At 40.8% G+C, this 20,837-nt stretch overlaps 1 protein-coding gene across 2 annotated transcripts in view; it reads right to left on the bottom strand.

Annotated features, from left to right (window-relative positions):
* Positions 1–4,186: 4,186 nt before the first annotated feature.
* The window catches only part of CIMAP2 (ciliary microtubule associated protein 2), a 76,373-nt gene continuing 59,722 nt past the window's right edge, over positions 4,187–20,837 (bottom strand). For both annotated transcript variants that reach the window (XM_007480529.3, XM_007480528.3), the window contains 6 exons: positions 20,687–20,830; positions 16,412–16,456; positions 15,529–15,690; positions 12,642–12,770; positions 10,562–10,695; positions 4,187–7,922 (listed from right to left, as the gene is read on the bottom strand). In XM_007480529.3, coding sequence (XP_007480591.2) covers positions 7,790–7,922; positions 10,562–10,695; positions 12,642–12,770; positions 15,529–15,690; positions 16,412–16,456; positions 20,687–20,830 — 747 coding nt within the window. In that variant the 3' untranslated portion in view covers positions 4,187–7,789. The remainder of the gene's footprint in view (positions 7,923–10,561; positions 10,696–12,641; positions 12,771–15,528; positions 15,691–16,411; positions 16,457–20,686; positions 20,831–20,837) is intronic.

Consider the following 20,837-nt stretch of genomic DNA (forward strand, 5'->3'; position numbering starts at 1 on the left):
ACTACCATATGCTTGGGGCTTGTTGATTGAGTGCCTTGATTATGATAAATTGTAGGCTTCTTCAACAGAATTTTTAGGGATCTTCAAAGTATACTAGGTGAAGAATCAAAAGACTTTTATGGTTTACAGATCAGTTTGCATTCTCTAAGTATTTCAGAGTTTCCAGAGGACAAACTCTTCAAAATATTTCATATTTTTCAAAATACTTTGGAGTTTCCAGAGCACTTTGGATTTTCCAATTTTAGACTTCATGAAAACATATTTTTGAAGGATTTTAGGATTTCTAGAGCCCTCTGGATTTTCAAAGTCCTTTATCTGTTCAAAGTATTTTTAAAGTAATTTAGAGTTTATAGAGTCCTTTCAATTTTCAAAGTACTTTACAGTTTATAGAGAATTTAGGATTTTCCAAATATTTGAGAATTTACAGAGTACTTAACATTTTTGAACTATTAGACTTTTGAGGGAACTTGGCAATGTCAACAAGATTTTTTTCCAAGTACTTAAGAGTTTACCAAATGCTACATGGTCAAACTAATTTGTGTTCGACAGAGAAGTGGGCTTCTCAGAGTACTCGAGTACCCTTTACATTTTCCATACTTTTCAGTATACAGAGTACTCTTTCTTTTCAAAGGACTGTGGAGTTTATAGTACACTAAGGCTCCACCAAGCACTCTAGAGATTATACAGCACTATTCAATCTCAAAGAGCTTTAGAGTGGATACTCTTCACATCTTAAATTTTCAAAGCACTTTTCTTTATTCAAAGTTATGGCAGCATCCCACAAGTCCACAAATTAAGAATAGGACCCACCCTCATTTATAGAGGAGAAAACTGCCACCTAAAGAGGAGGGCACGAAGCTATGTAAATGGCAGACATCTGGAACACCAATTCATATCCTCTAACTCCATGTTCAAACTCTAAGCATTTTGTTCTGATCATAGAACTGGTTAAATGGCAGAGCTAGACTTGGGACCCAAGCCTCCTAACTGCTGTTCTGAGCACGTGGTATGATTGGAAACCATTTCTATGTTACTTTAAGCCTTTCCTTGGACCTCAGTTTCTTCACCTATAAAATGTAGTGGTTGGATTAAACTATCTCTGGATTCCCATCCAACCCTAAATCTAGGCAGTGGCACTTAAAATTGGTTTTGAAGGAAATGAAATATTCTTCAACCCATCACATATGTATAATTGTCTTTAAAATTCTCAAGCCTGGGCTGAAAGGGAGAGAGAGATAAAACATAGAAATAGACAGTGAGATATTTTTAAAGGGACTATCAAGCAGGCAGCTAGGTGGCTGAGAGCTACCCTGGAGGCAAGAAAAGCTGGATTCAAATCTGGCCTCAGACACTAGCTATGTGACCTTGGGAAAGTCACTTACCTCTAAGTGGGCATATTTAGCTTGGAGCAGAGAAAGCTCTGGGGGGACATCACTTTCTTCAAGTACTTGAAGGACTGTGACCTGGAAGAGGAATGGGACTTGTTCTGTTTGGGAGCTGTGAGAATCAGGCCATAGATTATGAGTGTGTGTTATCTCTGCCACGGACAGAGCCAACAGAGGTTCAGGATATGGCATTTTCCAGCCTAAGACAAATTAGGAGGTCATCAGGATAGGTCTGAGACATCTGTGTAAGGGATTGCTCATTGTGGCCAATGGCTGAAGAAAAACACGGGAAGACCTATAAAACTGAAATAAAGGCAGTTGGGTGGCTCAGTGGGTTGAGAGCCAGGCTAAGAGATAGGAAGTCCTGAGTTCAAATCTGGCCTCAGACACTTCCTAGCTGGGTGACCCTGGGCAAGTCACTTAACCCCCATTGCCTAACCCTTCCCACTCTTCTGCCTTGGAACCAATACAAAGGTTTCTTTCTAAGATGGTTTTAGGTGGTAAAGGTTTTAAAAAACTAAAGTGAAATGAAAAGAATCTTCACAGTAACAGCAATATTATAATGATCAGCTGTGAAAGACTTGGCCTCTCTGATCAATAAAATGATCCAAACCAAAGGATCCATGATGAAACCAAACCATTTCAAAGGATCCAGGATGAAAAACGTTATTCACCTTCAAAGAACTGATAAGCTCTGAGCACAAATGGAAGTCTAGTTTTCTCATTTGGTTTTTCTTTTTTCTGATATTGCTCATGTGGAAATGTTTTACATGATTTCTCACATATAATTAATATCGTATTGCTTGATTTCTCAGTGGGTGGGGGAAGGGAGGGGCATAAAAAAATAAAAACATCCTGTTCTACTTCTGGACAGCTATTAACTGATAGAAGTTTATCCTGACATCAAACTGAAATTGGCTTCTTTGCAGCTTCCCCCATTGCCCCTGCTCTTTAGGGCCAAACAAAACAAGTCCCATCCCTCTTCTAGGTCAGTCTTTCAAGCTGTGTCCCATCAGTCTTCTCTTCTTCAAGAAAAATATACCCAGCGGCAGCTAGGCAGCTCAGTGGGTTGAGAGGCAGACCCAGAGACAGGAGGTCCTGGGTTCAAATCTGGCCTCAGACACTTCCCAGCTGTGTGACCCTGGGTAAGTCACTTAACCCCCATTGCCTAGCCCTTCTGTCTTGGAGCCAATACACAGTATTGATTCTAAGATTGAAGGTGAGGGCTAAAATTAAAAAGAAATGTCCAGTTAAACAGAAGTTAAGCAACTTGTCCAGAGTCACACAATTGAGTTTGAGTTAAAATTTGAACTCAGCTCTTCCTGCTTCCAAGGACAGTTCTTTGTCCGCTCGCTGCTTAACTGTAAGCTTGATAGTGCCTATAAAGTATCTGCTTGATAGCAGCTATAAAGTATCCCTTTAGTTTCCTGTCTCTCTGCCTGTGTGTCTCTCTTGCAGAAAGGTAGCCTGAAGCCCATTCAATAGAATGATCCATTTTTGTGGGCCCAAGAAAGCTCCCGAGTGGAATGATCTGGTTCTGAGGAGATGTGAGGAGTCGCAGCCTTGGTAACAGTTTCCAGGAGGAGGAGGCTATGGGGAGTGATACAGACATTGTCTCGTTTTGACAACAGAGGCAGCCCTGTATCTGCTGGGGGTTGGCGTACCGCCTCAGTCACATTGCTTTGTCTCAGAGTTCAGTCCAGGAGCTCAGTGTTCCTCTCCGAGTTAATGAAGTCTAGAAGTTCAGTTTTTCCTGTTAATCACAGTGCCGGAAATCTGTTATCAGGAAAGGATGCGGGAAGATGCCAGGGAGGCTGCTCTGTTATCTCTGCAACCCTGACTGTGCTTTCAGAAAGGCTGGCCTGTTATCTGTGTGACATTCACCAGCCTTGCCAGGCGGACATCACCAGGGAGCTTTCCACAGTGACAAGCCGGAAGGGGGAGTTACTGCCAGCTCACCGTTCTAATTGCCAGTCAGTCATCTTGTTTCCCATCTATGATGCTACAGATGTTGTAACAAATCCTATTGCTTTCCCCATCTATGATGCTGCTTTCTAGTTTGGGGATGCTCATCCTTCCATCTGTAAAAATGATCTGTCCGCCCTCATTTGAGCTAAAGACTTCTTTTATTAGTAATGCCTTGCCTTACTAATAAATGAACAATTCTTGGAGCTTTGTGCCTCCGTTTACCTTAATGTCAAATTGGAGCAATAGTCAGAAAATTGGTAGAGAGAACTGGAGAATATAATTTAACAGATATTATCAAGTTTCTTTCCCTCCTCTAGACTATAACAAGATACAAGCATGGAATTGTGGAAGGACTCACTGACTCCGAGCTGAGAAGACAGAAGCAGAGATCTCAGCTTGAAACCTGAGCATCTGAATCACCCTGGACAGCTCCCTTGCCTTCTCGTTATCATTTCCAGATAACATTCTAAGGCTTATAAAACAATTTGCTCACATGAAATAGATATCATTAATGTTATTAATTCTCCATTTTTCATATTGAGACACTAAGGCTCAGAGAGTGTTAATTTTGTGGTTGAATTGAATATTTAATTGGTTGCCAGGGATTTAATTTTGTAATAATCTTGGAGGGTATATTTGATGGATATTAGACAACTAATGGATCAGGTAGTTATATCCTTTTGCTTACCCTCCTCCCTTTTTATACCTCCCTTCCTCCCTCTTCCAATCTCCCTGCCTCCCCTTCTTCTTCCCTTCAGTTTCCCTTCCCCCTTCTTCTTCAGCCTCCTTCTAAATCACTCAGGGTGAGCTATGATATTTCAGAGGAAATACTCTTTTCTCTTCTTTATCTCAAGTAAGGATTTATTGGGGGGAAATAGGAAAGACAGAGGATAAGGTAAGAGGGGTAGAGCTTTCCCTATTATCTACAATGAGTCTTAGGTTGGAGGATATTAAGAGAAATGGCAATTAAGTCACTACCATGAAACAGAGCCAGTCAGAGAGAGCTATATGGACTATTGTCCTTCTTCTTCTGCCTTCAAATCGGCCAGGCCACCTCCAACTTGATTATCCCAAGTCCCAGAGATAAACTCAGCTTCTTCCTTCAAAGTCACCACCATCAACCAAAAGCCCAGAAATCCAGTCACTATTGGCTTTTGCCTTCAACTGTTTCCCAGTCACATTCCAAATGGAATTTTCCTTTGATTGACAAGCTGATTGATGTCCAGCTTCTTGTCCTTTTACATGCCTTATAATTTCTCTCCTCCACAATTCCTCCCTTTTTGTCTTGAAAAAATTGCAACCAGCAATTTTAATGATACTTACCTTTTAGATATATTTTGTTATATTTCTAACTATCTAATTCTTTTTTTTTTAAATTAAAACCCTTACCTTCCGTCTTGGAGTCAATACTGTGTATTGGCTCCAAGGCAGAAGAGTGGTAAGGGCTAGGCAATGGGGGTCAAGTGACTTGCCCAGGGTCACACAGCTAGGAAGTGGCTGAGGCCAGATTTGAACCTAGGACCTCCCGTCTCTAGGCCTGGCTCTCAATCCACTGAGCTACCCAGCTGCCCCCTAACTATCTAATTCTTAACCCTGTACTATATTAAATATCCCTTTACCTTCCCCAAATAACAAATCCTAAATTTATCTTAGCTATTCTATCTAATTCTATGCTCTTTTGGGCATTGGAAAATGGTTTAGGTAATACAGATTATACATGAACATGGTTTTTGACATAATAACAAATCATGGAACAATTTTAAACAATTCCAATAATTTTAACAGCATTTTTGAATATGTAGCTGTCTTATCTCCTGATGACTATAATTCAATTAAGCAAAATTTTCTATTACTAACAATTAGTAACCTACAATTATAATGCAATCTAACTTCTCTGCTTAAGTAGTTTAAGGTCTGTCCCTACTTCCCTAAGACTTTGAACACATTTTCTAAACTGTCCCTATAGTTTAGTCATTAGAACATTAATAAATTATTCTAATATAGTTAGGTTGTTAGTACATTAGTATTTACATGTGTACATCCACATACATTGTTCTAGATTTCTGTGCAAACTCAAAGAATTTTTTTATTCTTTTTTTTATTTTATTGTTTTATTAAATTATTTTATTAAAGGCAAATTATCTTTGTCTGTTTGAATTTTCCACAGAAATTTATTTATCAGTGTGACTTTTGTGTTTTTCAACTGTGCGTATGTTGCATACTTACCCATTCCATGGGATATCTTCCTACATTATATCTTAGTGTGTAGCATGTGCATGTATATATGTAATGTTAACATGTACATCGCATGCTTATATAACCTCATGATCACAAGTACAAACTTTCAAAGTCCTTCCATGTCCTTTGATGTTGATTGTAGAAACTCTGTGTCCTTCATCATCTGGTCAGCACGCCACTCTTGTCTGCTGTCACTCTTGATTGTAGTCCTGTGTTCTTCAATTCAGTAACAAACTGGAACAATCAGGAACATACTGGAACAATCAGGAACATGCATGCGTGTGAGGTTTTTACATGTGCATGTAAGATTGAAATTTCCATGGAAGTAAGCTATGAGTTCTTCATGAGTGCTTGTCAGAATTCATTAGTTATTCTTCATGTGTGGAAGTAAGCATTACATGTGGTCCTCTTCATGGGCGGGTGTAAGCATAATAGTATACGTTCTTAGAATTTTGTCAGGACTATGAATTTGAAGTTTTCTTATCTTTTTGATGTTTGAATTTTTTCACAAGGAGATTTATTGTATGTTGTTTTTAGTTATGTCTTTGAGATGCTTCTTGCCCTTTTGCATGCCTAGTAATTTCTCTCCTCCACAATTTCTAAATCCCAAAATTGAATTACTAAAGTCAAATGGAATTTATGGTAGTTTATTTTACAATAGAGGGAAGATATTAAGGAAGAGAGGAGGGGGGAGGGGAGAGGAAAGAGAGGGGGAGAGGGAGAGAGAGGGAATTGGGGAGAGGGGTGTGAGAGAGAGATCTGAGAGAGAGAGAAGGGAGGAGAGAGAGAGAGCAAGAGAGAGAAGGGAGGGGAGAGAGAGAGAGAAGGGAGGAGGGGAGAGAGAGAGAGAAGGGAGGAGGGGGGAGAGAGAGAGAAGGGAGGAGGGGAGAGAGAGAGAGAGAGAGAGAGAGAGAGAGAGAGAGAGAGAGAGAGAGAGAGAGAGAGAGAGAGAGAGAGAGCTTCCTCTGACCCAGGTAGCAATTCTAAGGCCCCAGCCATGGGAAAGGAGTTTCAAGAGGATGGGCCTTTCCTGGAGGCTTACACCTACAAGAAGGGCAAGGAAGGAAGTCAGCCTTTACACTTACCACAGTGACCTTCTAAAAGGAAAGAAAGTCTGAGATCTCCCACATGAGCTCCTCCAGGATTGAGTTCCACAGCCAAGTGTCCCTCTTCATTCCAAGTCTGAGTGTCTCTGTTTCCACTTTTAAAGACCTTTTATTCTTGGGTCACTTCCCCTAAATTTTACGCCTACCAATCACAGCTGATGCTCCACTCCAGGCCTGCCCACTCTTTCACACGTGGGTCACAGACCTCCCCCTCAGTGTATGCAATGGGTATTCACACCTTTTATGGTTAAAATCCAAAATGGGTAGATCAACTTTAAGAATTGTGTTGATACTTTGGGGACTAAAATCTAAAAATAGACCGGGATTACAATTTAATCTTCACAGTCAAGGAAGAGTTAAGTACCTTCATTGTTACAATCAAGAGAGAGCCAAATCCAATCTTCACAATAGGAAATGACTTACCAGAGGTCTCACAGGTAAGCCACAAGCTGGGAGGGGGGGGGGGTCTCCTGAAAACTCCCTACCTACCTCCTTTCCATCCCATCCTTCTTTTCTTCCTCCTTGGCACTCTCAAGGCCCTAGTTAGGAGGTGGCATCTCAAGTTGAAAGTACCTCTGGACCCTACTCATGAATCTGTCTGTCTGTCTGTCTGTCTATCTGTCTGTCTGTCTCTCTCTCTCTCACACTCACTTACTCACACACACACACACACACACACACACACACACACACACACACACACACACACACACCTCTTTGCTGGATGCTCCGCTCTCTTCCTCATGCTCCTGGCTCAGACCCCACATAGGCTCTATGCATCCCCTTCAATGTATACTTTTTAATGCCCCCAAACCAGGGAATCTGTTTTGCAAAAGGAGAGTTAGGAGGCCTCATCCCAAACTCGTCCTGCAGTTTGCTTGGGTTGACTGGCCTTCTTTGCCTGCTTAAATCAGAGGGTCTCTTTGGGCTCGAAATGAACTGACCTCTTGAAGCCAAGATGTGTCCCCAGCATCCCTGTGGTCTCCGGCGCTAGCCCCAGGCCGACGTGATGAGTTAAGTCGCCACAGCATTTGCAGTGTCTTCTTCTCCTCCCCAGTCTCCCTCCCGGTGCCCCCCTCCTCCTGTAGATCTCTAGGCTTCCATAAAAGGGCATGGTTCACGCCCCGTGTCCAGACATCGTGCTAACATATTGCAGGGAGGGGATCCAGAACTGTGATCCTCAAATTGAAAATTCTTCCCTTTGTTAAAGGGGATGAGCCGTTCCCTAAATGAAACAAAAGGTAAAAGGAGCTGGAAGAAAGCATCAGAGATGAAAACACCTGCTGAGGGCAGGAAGGACTGCTTGCCCTACAAATGATCATTAGGATACCAATGATGTCATAGCTTTAGCGCTGGGCAGAACCTTAGAGGAGGCTCTTTTTTAGAGAGGTGGAAACAAAGGCCAAAGAGAAGTCAGTCCTGGTTCCAAAGTCAAATACAGTAAGAGGTTGAGTTAGGATTCGAACTCAGATCCTTGAACTCCAAAGCCAAGACTGTCCACTGCACTAAAGGATTCTAGCTCTGCCCACCCTTTCTGCTTTATAGTGGAATATCAGGGATAATTATCTTCTTTGGACTGAGGAGGAAGACAGAGGCCAAGAAGTGTGGATAGAATGCTCAGCTCAAAGAGTGACAAGAGCTGGTTTGAGTCTTGGCTCCAACAGAACCTAGTTCTTCTGGCCAAATTTAATTAAACAAATATTTATTGTGTCCACTGAGGAAGCAAAGAACCTTAATCTCTTAATGCATTAGAGGGCCTCAAAGGCTCCCATTCATTCAGGCCCAAACCTCAAGCAGTCAGTCAATCAAATCAGTAGGCATTTATAAAGCACCTACTCTGTGCAAGGAACTGGGCCAGGTACTGGGGTTCAGAGACCAAAGTGAAATAGTTCCTGCCCTCATGGAGTTTCCATTTACGTTCTATTAACATGGAGAATGTGTATTCATAAATGTATACAATGTATGTATATGTATACAATGTATACAAAAAATAGAAATGAAATAAATTCAAGCTAATTGGTGGAGGGGGAATGAATTGCATGGGGGTGAGGGTCAGGAAAAGTGTTCCAGAGAAGGTGGTGCTTAGGCTGAACTTTGAAGGAAATTGGATTTTCTAAAGGACAAGGGTCAGAGAGATAGGAGTCCCTGCCCAGGCAGACACCCAGAGGTGGGAAATGGAATATTGCATCTGAACCAGAATGCTTTCTATTTCTCTATGCTATATTTTAAGCTCTACAAGATGTCAAACTCAAGTAGAAACTGGGACCACTAATCTCATAAGCACTCCTGTACCACATATTGGCATAATTTTAAAGTGTAGTTATCTAAGTTTTATTATATTTTTAATTCTATTATAGATAAAGCACTAGACCTGGAGTCAGGAAGATCTGAGTTCAAATCTAGCCCCAGATACTTACAAGCTATGTGACCCTGGGCAAGTCACTTACCCCTATTTGCCGTAGTTCACCAACCATAAAAAACACTGGAGAAGGAAATAGCAAACCACTCCAGTATCTTTGCCAAAAAAACAAAACAAAACCGTGGTTTGCCACCAGGGTCCACCAGGTCATGGTGACTGAACAGCGATTACATTTTAATATTTTAATTAATTTTAAATTAGTAATTACATTTAATATGGCTCATTCAGCCATATTAAACTTTGGGAGCTAGAAGACAGCAGCAGCTGCTGGTAATTCTAAAGAGGGCACCAGTCTCTCCCCTACTCTCAGGTTGGTGTTCTTAACTAGTTCTGCCATAGCTTCCAAGTGAACTGTTTTGCCATGGGAGACAGCAAGAGAAAAAGAGGAATCGATCTGTGCCAATACAGTGAGGCTTTGGGGAGTCTGGCCAAATGGGTAGTTTCCTATCTATGACTTTGTTTCTGATGTCCTCTGCTGTGTGGGTGTTGCAGAGGAGGTCTTTGGCCCTGAGCTGTGCTGTAATCTGAAGAGTTATGCATGAGCATCCTCAAAGCTGAATCCTGGACCGCATCCTCTGAGCCCTCGCCTAGTCTCCCACTTGGGGGAGGACCCTCGCAGTCACCGGTCAGAGGACTCTGCCACTGTGAGTGCTATCTCTTTTAATCTCTTTTTTTTAGCTTTCTTTTTCTTAAAATAAAGTCCTAAAAAATAAATAACAAATACAGTCCTTACCTTCTGTCTTAAAAGCCACACTAAGTATCAGTCTCAAGGCAGAAGAACGGTAAGGGCTAGGCAACTTGGGTTAAGTGACTTGCAGGGTTCTGAGCCAGATTTGAACCCAGCACCTCTTGTCTCTAGGCCTCACTTTCAATCTTCCGAGTCACCTAGCTGCTATCAACTCAGATTTTCACTTGGACCTATTGACTTTTACTTTATATAATAGTTTTAATAACCTCAATGGTCTGTTTTCTCAATTTCTAGGGAAAAGAAATGAACCCCACCAAAATGCCCAGATCTCTCACAGTTCTGCCTGGATTAATGAGTGGTCCTGACAAGTCCTATCCAGGCACAAAATCAAATGTCTGCACCCACCTAAAAGCATGCCCCAATGGACAGAGCACTGGCCCTGGAGTCAGGAGACCGGAGTCCTAGTCTCAACTCTGCCAGTGACTTGCGACATTATCTTGGTTGTTTAAAACCCTTCTGACCTCAGTTCCTCAGATATAAAATGAGGTGAGACTAGATGACCCGTGACTTACAGGCCTGACAACGTGGAATGGAAATGCCCTTTGCTGGGCTAATATTGTGCAACTTAAAGTGACCCACCTGAAAGTTGGCCTCAGTGGCCCTGGAGGTCCCCATCCACCCATCCCTCCTCAGCACACCTGGGATGCCTAGCCAGTCCTGAAGCCCCTAATTCCCCAGGACTCTGGGCTTCACTTACTGCAGAAGAAATTCCTTCATGTAATTTTCACAAGGATAGCGTTCGGGTCTGGACAGGTAGAGAGACCGGTACCGTTGCCGAGAATCCTTTGCCTCGTGCTTTGTGTTGTTGTAGCGTCCAACACCTACTGGGTTCTGAAGGGAGCAAGACAAAAGCAGGCATGTGTGAGGTTACTGGATGGCTAGACGTGCCAGTGGACACTCCCCAGAGAATGAGACATTCTGAGATTTTGGGAGAACTCAAGAGGCCAGGATATCTCTGATGATTGCTGTCTGGCTCCAGGGGGCAGAGCTAGGAGCAATGAATGTCCAGAGGCAAGTACAGGATGAACTTCCTAATGATCAATTCTCCTATGGCAGCTATTTCATTTTGGGGTAGCTCTAATGTTTTTCCCCCCTTACATCAAGTTTAAATATATCTAAGATCCCACCTTCTACAGGAAGCCTTCCCAACCTCTCCTAATTCTAGGACCTTCTCTCTATTAATTTTTATTTCTCTAGAGCTTCCTTGGTCTATATTTGTTTGCTTGTCATTGCCCCCTTTAGACTGTAAGCTCCTTGAGAGCAGAACCTGTCTTTTGCCTTTTTCTAACCCTTGCATTTAGCACAGTGCCTGAAACATAGTAGCTACTTAATAAATGGTTATTCATTGGTTTATTCTCTGCCATTCTCATGCATAGCTTCTAGTTCTGCCCTCTGAGGTGTGTAAAGGGAATTCCTTCCTTCCAGGGTCCTAAACTTTCTGCTTGTCCAAGCCAGTCCATTGGCATGACTGGAATGCTCCAAATGGAGGTCACAGGTTAAAATTTTGCCCTAGGATCATGACCCAGAACTAAGGGTTACGGGTTCAAGTCAGAGAGACTTTGATTGATTCCTGAGATGTGACAGACCAACACATAGGGAAAGGCAGGGACATGGAGAAAGAGGACTATAAAAATGAGACCATAATGGAGATTGGGTTCTTCTCTGGAGGTCTTTGGCTGGGGGTCTTTTAGTGATTCGACATTGGTGGCTTGGGCAGAAGACACTCTCGTGGGCTGGTAAGATTAGGGTGGTAGGCTGGGAAATGTTTTTCCATTTCCTTCCCTCCTAGACTATATTTATATTAAATTATTTTTAATGCTTATATTATATTATTATATTATATATATTATACTTTAAATATTTATATTAAAATTAAATTGTTAAAAGCTACTATCAACCTCATGACTTACAGGTTAATTATTTTATAAATGGCGACCACAACAATCTTTTTTTAACTAATATATTTCCAAACCAATTTCTAAATATTATATTTAACATATTGCATTGGGCATAATATTATTCAATATTACAGAGGCCAAGCAGGACAAAGTTAAACCCTCTTCTGTATAATTGGCAATTGTGTGATCAACATATATTTAGTGCACCCCAAATTCTAATTCCAATGACCATCCCACTTCTTTAATTTTCCAAAGGACCCAATACACCAACCTTCCCACACCCTTATTTCCTAATCACCGTGAAACCAAGGTTTCAGAAAAACTCCTCTATGCAGTGGATTTCCTCTCTGTTACCACCATGAGAATGAAAGATGGTTGCCATTTGGTAGAAATAAGGGAGGAGGATGGCTGGGTTTTTTAATTCCCCATAAGAGGGCACGTGAAAAGGAAATTGCCTTTATTGCTTGTATATTACTGGTCATAAGCCAAGTGATCCCATGTAATCCTCTAGGTAGGTAGCTACAGCTGTGCTTTTTAGAAGAAGTTAGACCCAGTTAGCAAACTGTGTACAAAGATATTGGTATGATAATAGAATATTAACCACAGTGGTAGAGAGGCTATCGTTTGGTGTATTAGAATATCACAGAATATTACAGGATTAAGAGAGCTTCTTTGGAGGAATACAAACGTTGGCTGGGTGTACTTCTCTGGGGAAGTTGAAGCTCATGTCATAGGACAGATTGAAGGCAGTCAAGTGTTTCTGACTATTCCTGGAAAGAAGTGGGATGGCATCCTGCTGCCTCACCCCTCCTGGTTTTGCGCACTGGTCAGTACTTTCTCCTTGCCTACCTCCTTCGTCCTCAAATGCCCCCCACTTACCGTGTTTCCAACAAAATGCTGATAGGCTTTCAGGTCCACCCTCTTGGAATTGGTCCCAAATGGAGGCGGTTTGGCTAATGCAAACCCTGGCACAGGTTTCGGGTTGAAGGAACCTGGACCAAGGTCAGACTAGGGAAGAAAAGAGATTGGTGAAGGCAGACAGAGAGGTTCTCCCTCGTCCTTCATCCCTCTGGGTGACCCCTGGCCCTCCCCCATGAAGGAAGGAACAGAAAAACTAACTCCAGGACCCAGGGAGAGGTCTCTTAGGGGAGAAGATCAAATGCCAGATAGATGGATCCAAGACCACTTAGAAATACCGATTACTGATTGGTCAGAAGAACACCTTCTGCTTATACACCATTCTAGGTACACAGTGTCCAATTCTATAGCAAGATTTGCTCACGACAACTCTGAGATGGACAGTGTGAGTATGATGATGGCCATTTTATGGGTGAAGAAATGACTTTCAAAGATAATTTTTTTTCTGTTTTGTAGATAAGAAACTGGAGCTCAGCTTCCTGGGGTCTATGACCCAATGGGACGTGGGTCCTCCCTCAAATGCCCTCTAAGCGCTTTCCTCCCAACGTACAGGCTAATGGGGACTTGGAGCTATGACCATCAGTTCATTGGACAGCATAGCCAAGGAAATGCCCATCTCTCTCATTAAGAAGGCCTGGGGACCCACACCCACAGCCACCCAAGTACGAGCTCTAAGCATTAACTGAGTATATCAATTTCCACCCATCCCAGTGGGGGCGGAAGAGATTGGCATCTGGCCAGGACTGGCAGTTTCACTGAAAACAGAAATCACCCAGATTGGAGAATTCCCTCTACCAATGTGGGTTGGCATCTTCTCTGTAACGGATACCCTCAGAGAACTAAGTGGTCACAGCCAGAATATATCAGAGAATCCAGGTCTTCCCATCTCCAAAGAGAGCTTTCCTCTACTATGCCCAAACACGGGTCCCAGGCCCTCAGCATTCCTGAGTGCAGCCCAAACCTGATTAAAATGGAATTGGGAACTAGTTAATAAAATCAATAAAAATACAATAAAAAACAGATAACATCATCTTTTAAAACTAAGTCAGGGGGCAGCTGGGTGGCTCAGTGTATGGAAAGCCAGGCCTAGAGAGGGGAGGTCCTGGGTTCAAATCTGACCTCAGATACTTCCCAGCTGTGTGACCCTGGGCAAGTCACTTGACCCCCATTGCCTAGCCCTTACCACTCTTCTGCCTTGGAGTCAATACACAGTATTGACTCCAAGATAGAAGGTGAGGGTTTAGGAAAAGAAAAAATACCCATTGGTCTCACAAAAAATTGGACATGACTGAAAAATGGCTAAACAACAACACGTATCCCTACACTAACAAAGATGCCTCTCCAGATCATAGATTTAAAGTTAGACAAGATCTTAGAGGCTATATAATCCAACCCCCTTATTTTATAAAGGAAGAAACTGAGGCAACATCCATTCTTTTCTTCCCTTCCACAGTCTAGTCACAAGCTCCCTAAGCTAGGGCATTCTAACCTGCTAGGCTCTCCACAAGCTGCACCCTCACTCCAAGCAGAATCAGCTCTGAGCAATTCTCGCTAATCGGCTCACATCATTCTCTCTCTTCCCTTACCCCTCTCTACCAAGGTCATTACCTCCATCCAAAAACTGTGCCAGCCCCAGTTACAAAATACCCAGGGGCCATCTATGGCTATTGCCAAGCCAACGCCAAATAAGAACATCAGGCCTGATGGTCTCTTAGGCACAGAGAAGGGAAGGGAAGAACTAAGGATCCAAATGGACAAAATGAGCCTCTTTCTAGACAGAAAGGAACTAGGCAGTCTGAAGAAGTCTTTGCTTGTATCCCATGGATTTAAGGTATATATCTAAATGGCAGGCCTACTAATTAATCAAAAAACATTATGAAAACACCTACTATGTGTCAGACAAGAAGAAAGAAAGAAAGAAAGAGAGAGAGAGAGAGAGAGGGAGGGAAGGAAGGAAGAAAGGAGGGAGGGAGAGAGAGAGAGAAAGAGAAAGAGAAAGAAGAAAGGAAGGAAGGAAGGAAGGAAGGAAGGAAGGAAGGAAGGAAGGAAGGAAGGAAGGAAGGAAGGAAGGAAGGAAGGAAGGAAGGAAGGAAGGAAGGAAGGAAGGAAGGAAGGAAGGAAGGAAGGAAGGAAGGAAGGAAGGAAGGAAGGAAGGAAGGAAGGAAGGAAAGAAGGAAGGAAGGAAGGAAGGAAAGAAGGAAGGAAGGAAGGAAGGAAGGAAGGAAGGAAGGAAGGAAGGAAGGAAGGAAGGAAGGAAGGAAGGAAGGAAGGAAGGAAGGAAGGAAGGAAGGAAGGAAGGAAGGAAGAGAAAGAAAGAAAGAAAGAAAGGAAGAAAGGAAGGAAGGAAGGAAGAAAGGAAGGAAGGAAGGAAGGAAGGAAGGAAGAAAGGAAGGAAGGAAGGAAGGAAGGAAGGAAGGAAGGAAGGAAGGAAGGAAGGAAGGAAGGAAGGAAGGAAGGAAGGAAGGAAGGAAGGAAGGAAGGAAGGAAGGAAGGAAGGAAGGAAGGAAGGAAGGAAGGAAGAAAGAAAGAAAGAAAGAAAGAGGGGGGAGGGAGGGAGGGAAGGAAGGAAGAAAGGAAGGAGGGAGAGAGAGAGAAAGAGAGAGAGAGAGAGAGAAGAGAGAGAGAGAGAGAGAGAGAGAGAGAGAGAGAGAGAGAGAGAGAGAGAGAGAGAGAGAGAGAGAGAGAGAGAGAGAGAGAGAGAGAGAGAGAGAGGAGAAATGGAGAGGAGCGAGGGAGAAGAAAGACAAGTGAGTAAAATTGTATAAATTCAAGACTTACAATATACAATGCAAACCAACAGATGCTCAGTTTGGGAAGGATGGAGAAAAGGGAAGCAAAGGTCACTGACCGGTTTGATGGGCCACTGGCTGAGAGTAGCACAGTATATCCTCTCAGTGGGTACAGCTGGGCTCCGGGAGAGCTTTGCAAAGACTCCATGTTTCTTCCTGGCATTCGAATTCAGCTCATCCACAAAGGTCTTGCATGAGAATATCTCGTATGACTTTTTTTTCTAGGGTCCAAGAACGATACTGAGAAATGATGCTAAGGCAATAAAGGGCGTCCCTCCCTACAGTGGGAATGAGATAGGAACCACAAATGGGGAATATGCAGTAAGTATAACTGATAGAATCCAAAGGCCATGATTTGGGTACTTCTGGATTCTTTCTCCTCTTTCTACATTCTCTTTCTTGAATGCTTCCTCAGCTTCCACAGGTTCAACTACTATCTCTAGGACATTGACCCCATATCAAAGCATTCTGAAAACTCAATAATCTGACTGTGGCCTGTTCGATCAACTCCAGTGACTCTCTGTCACCCCCAAAACCAAATATAAAATCTCATATTTGGCTTTTAAAGCCCTTCGTGATCTGCCCCCCAACATCTTATACCTTAACTGTTTTTTATTTAATCTATGTTCCCGCAATACTAACCTCCTGGGCTGTTACACACATGACACCCCATCCTCCATTTCCCACCATTTTATTTTATTTCTTTTAGTTAAAAATTATTTGGGGGAGCAGTTGGGTGGCTCAGTGGATGGAGAAGCAGGTCAAGAGATGGGGGGTCCCAGCTTCAAATCTGACCCCAGACATTCCCTAGCTGTGTGACCCTGGGCAAGTCACTTAACCCCCATTTCCCAGCCCTTAGCGCTCTTCTGCCTTGGAACTGACGCCCAGTATTGATTCTAAGACAGAAGGTGAGGGTTATAAAAAAATTGATATTGTTGTTACCTTTTCAAGTACAAATCCAGGTTGTTTGTCTCCCTTCTCCAAATTCTGCATTAGAGAAGGTCAACATTTGGTATATAGAGAACCAAAGAATACATACTTCCATATGTCTGTCAGTTCTTTCCCTGGAGGTAGATAGCATCTTCCTATTCAAGTCCTTTGTAGTTCATTTGGACATTCATATTACTCAGAACTGCTTGGCCATCTACAGTTACTCTTTGAGCAATCGCTGTCATCCTTAAAAACATTCTTTGTCCTGCTGGTTTCGGTCTGCATTATCTCATGCAAGTCTTTCCACATCTTTCTAAAATCAACCTATTTGCCATTTGTTAGAGCACAATCGTATTTCATCATGATCCTCTGCCACAACTTATTCAGCCATGCCTTGACTGATGGACAATCGCTCAACTCTAGTTCTTTGCCACCACCCAGAGCTGCCATGAATGACCGAGAACACGTGGGCTCTTTCCCTTTTTCCCCAATTACCTTGGGACACAGACCTATTTGGGTATTGCTGAGTCAGAGACATTTGGGGCATAATTCCAGACTGCTCTCCAAAAGGAGTAGATCAGTCCGGAGTTCCATCAAAAGGCTATCTGTGTCCCAGTTTTCCCACAATCCCTCCAACATGTCATTTTCTCCTTCTCTCATTTTAGTCAGTCTGATAAGTGAGAGATGACAGACAACTTCAAGGTTGTTTTAATATATATTTCTCTAGTCAATTGTGATTTAGAGCATTTTTTCACTTCACTATACAATCTATAGCTTTGATTTCTTTCCCCCAAAACTGTCTATTCATATCCTTTTGACCCCTTATTAATCAAAGAGTGACATCTATTCTTGTAAATCTGATAAAGTCCTCTATATATTTGAGCCTGAGGTCTTTATCTGAGAGACTGTCTATAAAATTTCCCCCAATCTTCTGTTTTCCTTCTAACTTTGGCTACATTGATTTTATTTGTATAAAACATTTTAATGTAATGAAAATTATCCACTTTTTATCTCACAATTATTTATTCATAATTTTTCTCTTATCCATAAATCTGATAGGTAATATGTTGCATGTTCATCTAATTTACTTATGATATTTTCCTTTATGTATCCATGTTTCCATTTTAACTACAGCTTGATAAATAGTTTAAGATATTGGTCTGTCTGGAACTAGTTTCTGCCAGACTGCTTTCCAGTTGTGGCAGCAATTTTGACCAAATAGTGAGTTCTTATCGCAAAAGCTTAGATCGTTACATTTATTAAATGCAAGGTTATTACACTCATTTACTGCTATGTATTGTATACCTCCTTTATTCTACCAATCCACCATATTAATTTTTTGCCAGTTACCAGATAGTTTTGATAATTACCACTTTATAATATAAGATCTCATACTGCTAGATGTCATCTTTACTTTTTTCCATTAATTCCTAATACTCTAGACCTTTTGTTCTTCCAAATGAATTTACTTGTTATTTTTTCCTTGCTCAATAAAAATAATTTTTAGTAGTTTAATTGGGATGGCACCATATAAATAGACCAGGCTAGGTAGAGTTGCCACTTTTATTGAGTTGGTTCATCCCATCCATGAACAATTCCTATTTCTCTGATTACTTAAATCTGATTTTATTTGTATAAAAAGCGTCATAAATGGGGAAGCTGGGTGGCTCAGTGGATTGAGAGCCAGGCCTAGAGATGGGAGGTCCTAGGTTCAAATCTGGCCTCAGACACTTCCCAGCTGTGTGACCCTGGACAAGTCACTTGACCCCCATTGCCTAGCCCTTACCATTCTTCTGCCTTGGAGCCAATACACAGTATTGATTCCAAGACGGAAGGTAAGGGCTTATTTTTTTTTAAAAGTGTCATAATTATGTTCATAATTCCTGGATTTGTGTTGGCAGATATAATCCCAGATTTATATTGTCTACAGTTATTTCAAATGAAATATATTTTACTATCTCTTTTTACAGGGCTTTATTGGTGATATGTAGAAATGCAGATTTTAAATTTATGTGAGTCTATTTTATAGCCTGTTACTTTGCTAAAATTATCATTTCCAATTAACTTTTTACTTGAATCTCTAGGATTTTCCAAGCATACTATCATGTCAGCAAAAGCGAGTTTTGTTTCTTCATTGCCCATTCTGATTCCTTCAATTTCTTCAACTTCTCATATTGCTATTGCAAGCAATATTGAATAAAATTGGTGATAATAGGCATCCTTGTTTCACTTCTGATCCTATTGAGAAGCCTTCTAGCTTATTCCCATTACATATAATATTTGCTGATGGTTTCAGGTAGATGTCTTATCATTTGAAGAAAAAATCCTTTTAAGCCTATGCTTCCGAGTGCTGGTAATAGGAATGGAGTATTGTATTTTTGTCCAAAAAAAGCTTTCTCTATATCTATTGATATAATCATATGATTTTTATGGATTTTGTTATTGGTATCATCAATTATATTAAGTTTTCCTTATATTTAACTAGACCTGCATTCCTGATACAAATACAAATCCACTTGGTTGCAATGTTTAATTTTTGTAAAATACTGCTGTAGTCTCCTAGCTAGTATTTTATTTAGGATTTTTGCATTAATATTCATTAGTGAAATTGGTCTATAATTCTCCTTCTCTATTTTAACTCTTCCTGGTTTAGATATCGATACCATATTTGTTTTGCAAAGGAAATTTGGTAGAACTCTTTCTTTACCAATTATTCCAAATAATTTACTTAATATTGGAATTAGTGGCTCTTCAAATGTTTGGTTGAATCTGCTTTTAAAATCCATTTTAGCCTGATGCTTTTTTCATAGGAAGCTCATTTATGGACTGTTTAATTTGTTTTTCTAAAATAAGTTTTTTTCAATATTCTATTTCCTTTTATATTAATCTGGGCAGTTTTAAATTTTGTAAATATTCTTCTATTTTATTTAACTGCTAAATATATTGGCATATAATTGGGAGAAATAACTCCTAATAATTGCTTTAATTTCATCTTCATTAGTAATATTTTAACTTCATTTTTTAATAGTAGTTATTTGGTTTTCTTCTCTCTTTAAAAATCCCAATAATTTATTTTATTGTTTTCCTCACAAAACTAAATCCTAGTTTTACTTATTAATTCAATATTTTCTTACATTTATTTTTATTAATCTTACCTTTAATTTTCAGGATTTGTTGTTATTTAATTTGGAATTTTTAATTTGTTCTTTTTTATTTTTTAACTGCATACCCAATTCAGCTCTTCTATTTTTTACTGATGTAAGCATTTTAAAATACAAATTTTCCTTTGATTATAGCTTTTAATACATCCCATAAGTTTTGGTATGTTGTATCATTATTATTATTCTCCTTAAGTAAATTTTTTTTCTGTGATTTGTTCTTTGGCCCATTTGTTCTTTAATACATTATTTTGTCTCCAATTAAATTTTTAATCTGTGTTTCCATGATGTTTTATTAAATGTAATTGTTACCATATTATGATCTGAAAAGTACATACTTAATAGTTCTGCTTTCTTAAAGATTTTGACTGAAAGGTTTATATGCCCTAATATATGGTCAGTTTTTGTAAAGGTGACATGTACTGTTGAGGGGGAAAAAGTATATTCCTTTCTATTCCCATTCAATCCTCTCTAGATATCTATCTTGTCTAAGATTCTATTCATCTCCCTGACTTATTTTTTGGCTAGATTTATCTAGTTCTGAAAAGGGAGCATTGAAGACCCTCAGTGTTATCGTTTTGTTATCTATTTCTACCTATAATTAATTTACCTTTTCCTTTATACATTTGGATGCTATAGCACTTGGTACATATACATTTTGTATTGATGGCAACTAGGTGGCTCAGTGGACAGAAAATCAGGGCAAGAGACAGGAGGTCCTAGATTCAAATCTTGCCCTAGAAACTTTCTAGCTGTGGGACCCTGGGAAAGTCACTTAATCCTAATTGCTTAAGCCCTTATTGCTCTTCAATCTTGGAACCCATACTTAGTTTTGATACTATACTAAGACAGAAGGTAAGGGTTTAAAAAATATATTCTGTGCCCCAAGGCTCCTTTGAACTCTAGTCTTCTCATTGATTATAGTTGTCTGTTTAGGGCTTTCAACCAAGACCTAAAGAAAGGGTTGGGGGACCCATTAATCCTTCCTGATTCCTGCCAGGTCTTGCTGATGTTGGAGGGAGCTGCATCTATAGAGATGAGCCCAACCATAATGAGTCAAGGCCCTCCCCCATACCATCTACAATTCATGTGGATGCATGGGAATGAGTTGCCCAACCACCATACATACCATTTTGGCAAAATGTCCATAAGCAATGGGCATGGAACGATCTCCTGTGAAAAGATCATAGGGCCCACGCTTGCTGGTGCTGCGCTTCAGTAATTCTTCCACTCCACTTTTAAAGTTGTAGGTACAAGGTGCTAAGCCACTGCCCTGGAGT

The sequence above is a fragment of the Monodelphis domestica genome, chromosome 2 (assembly GCF_027887165.1).
Source record: "Monodelphis domestica isolate mMonDom1 chromosome 2, mMonDom1.pri, whole genome shotgun sequence".
Classification (NCBI taxonomy): domain Eukaryota; kingdom Metazoa; phylum Chordata; class Mammalia; order Didelphimorphia; family Didelphidae; genus Monodelphis; species Monodelphis domestica.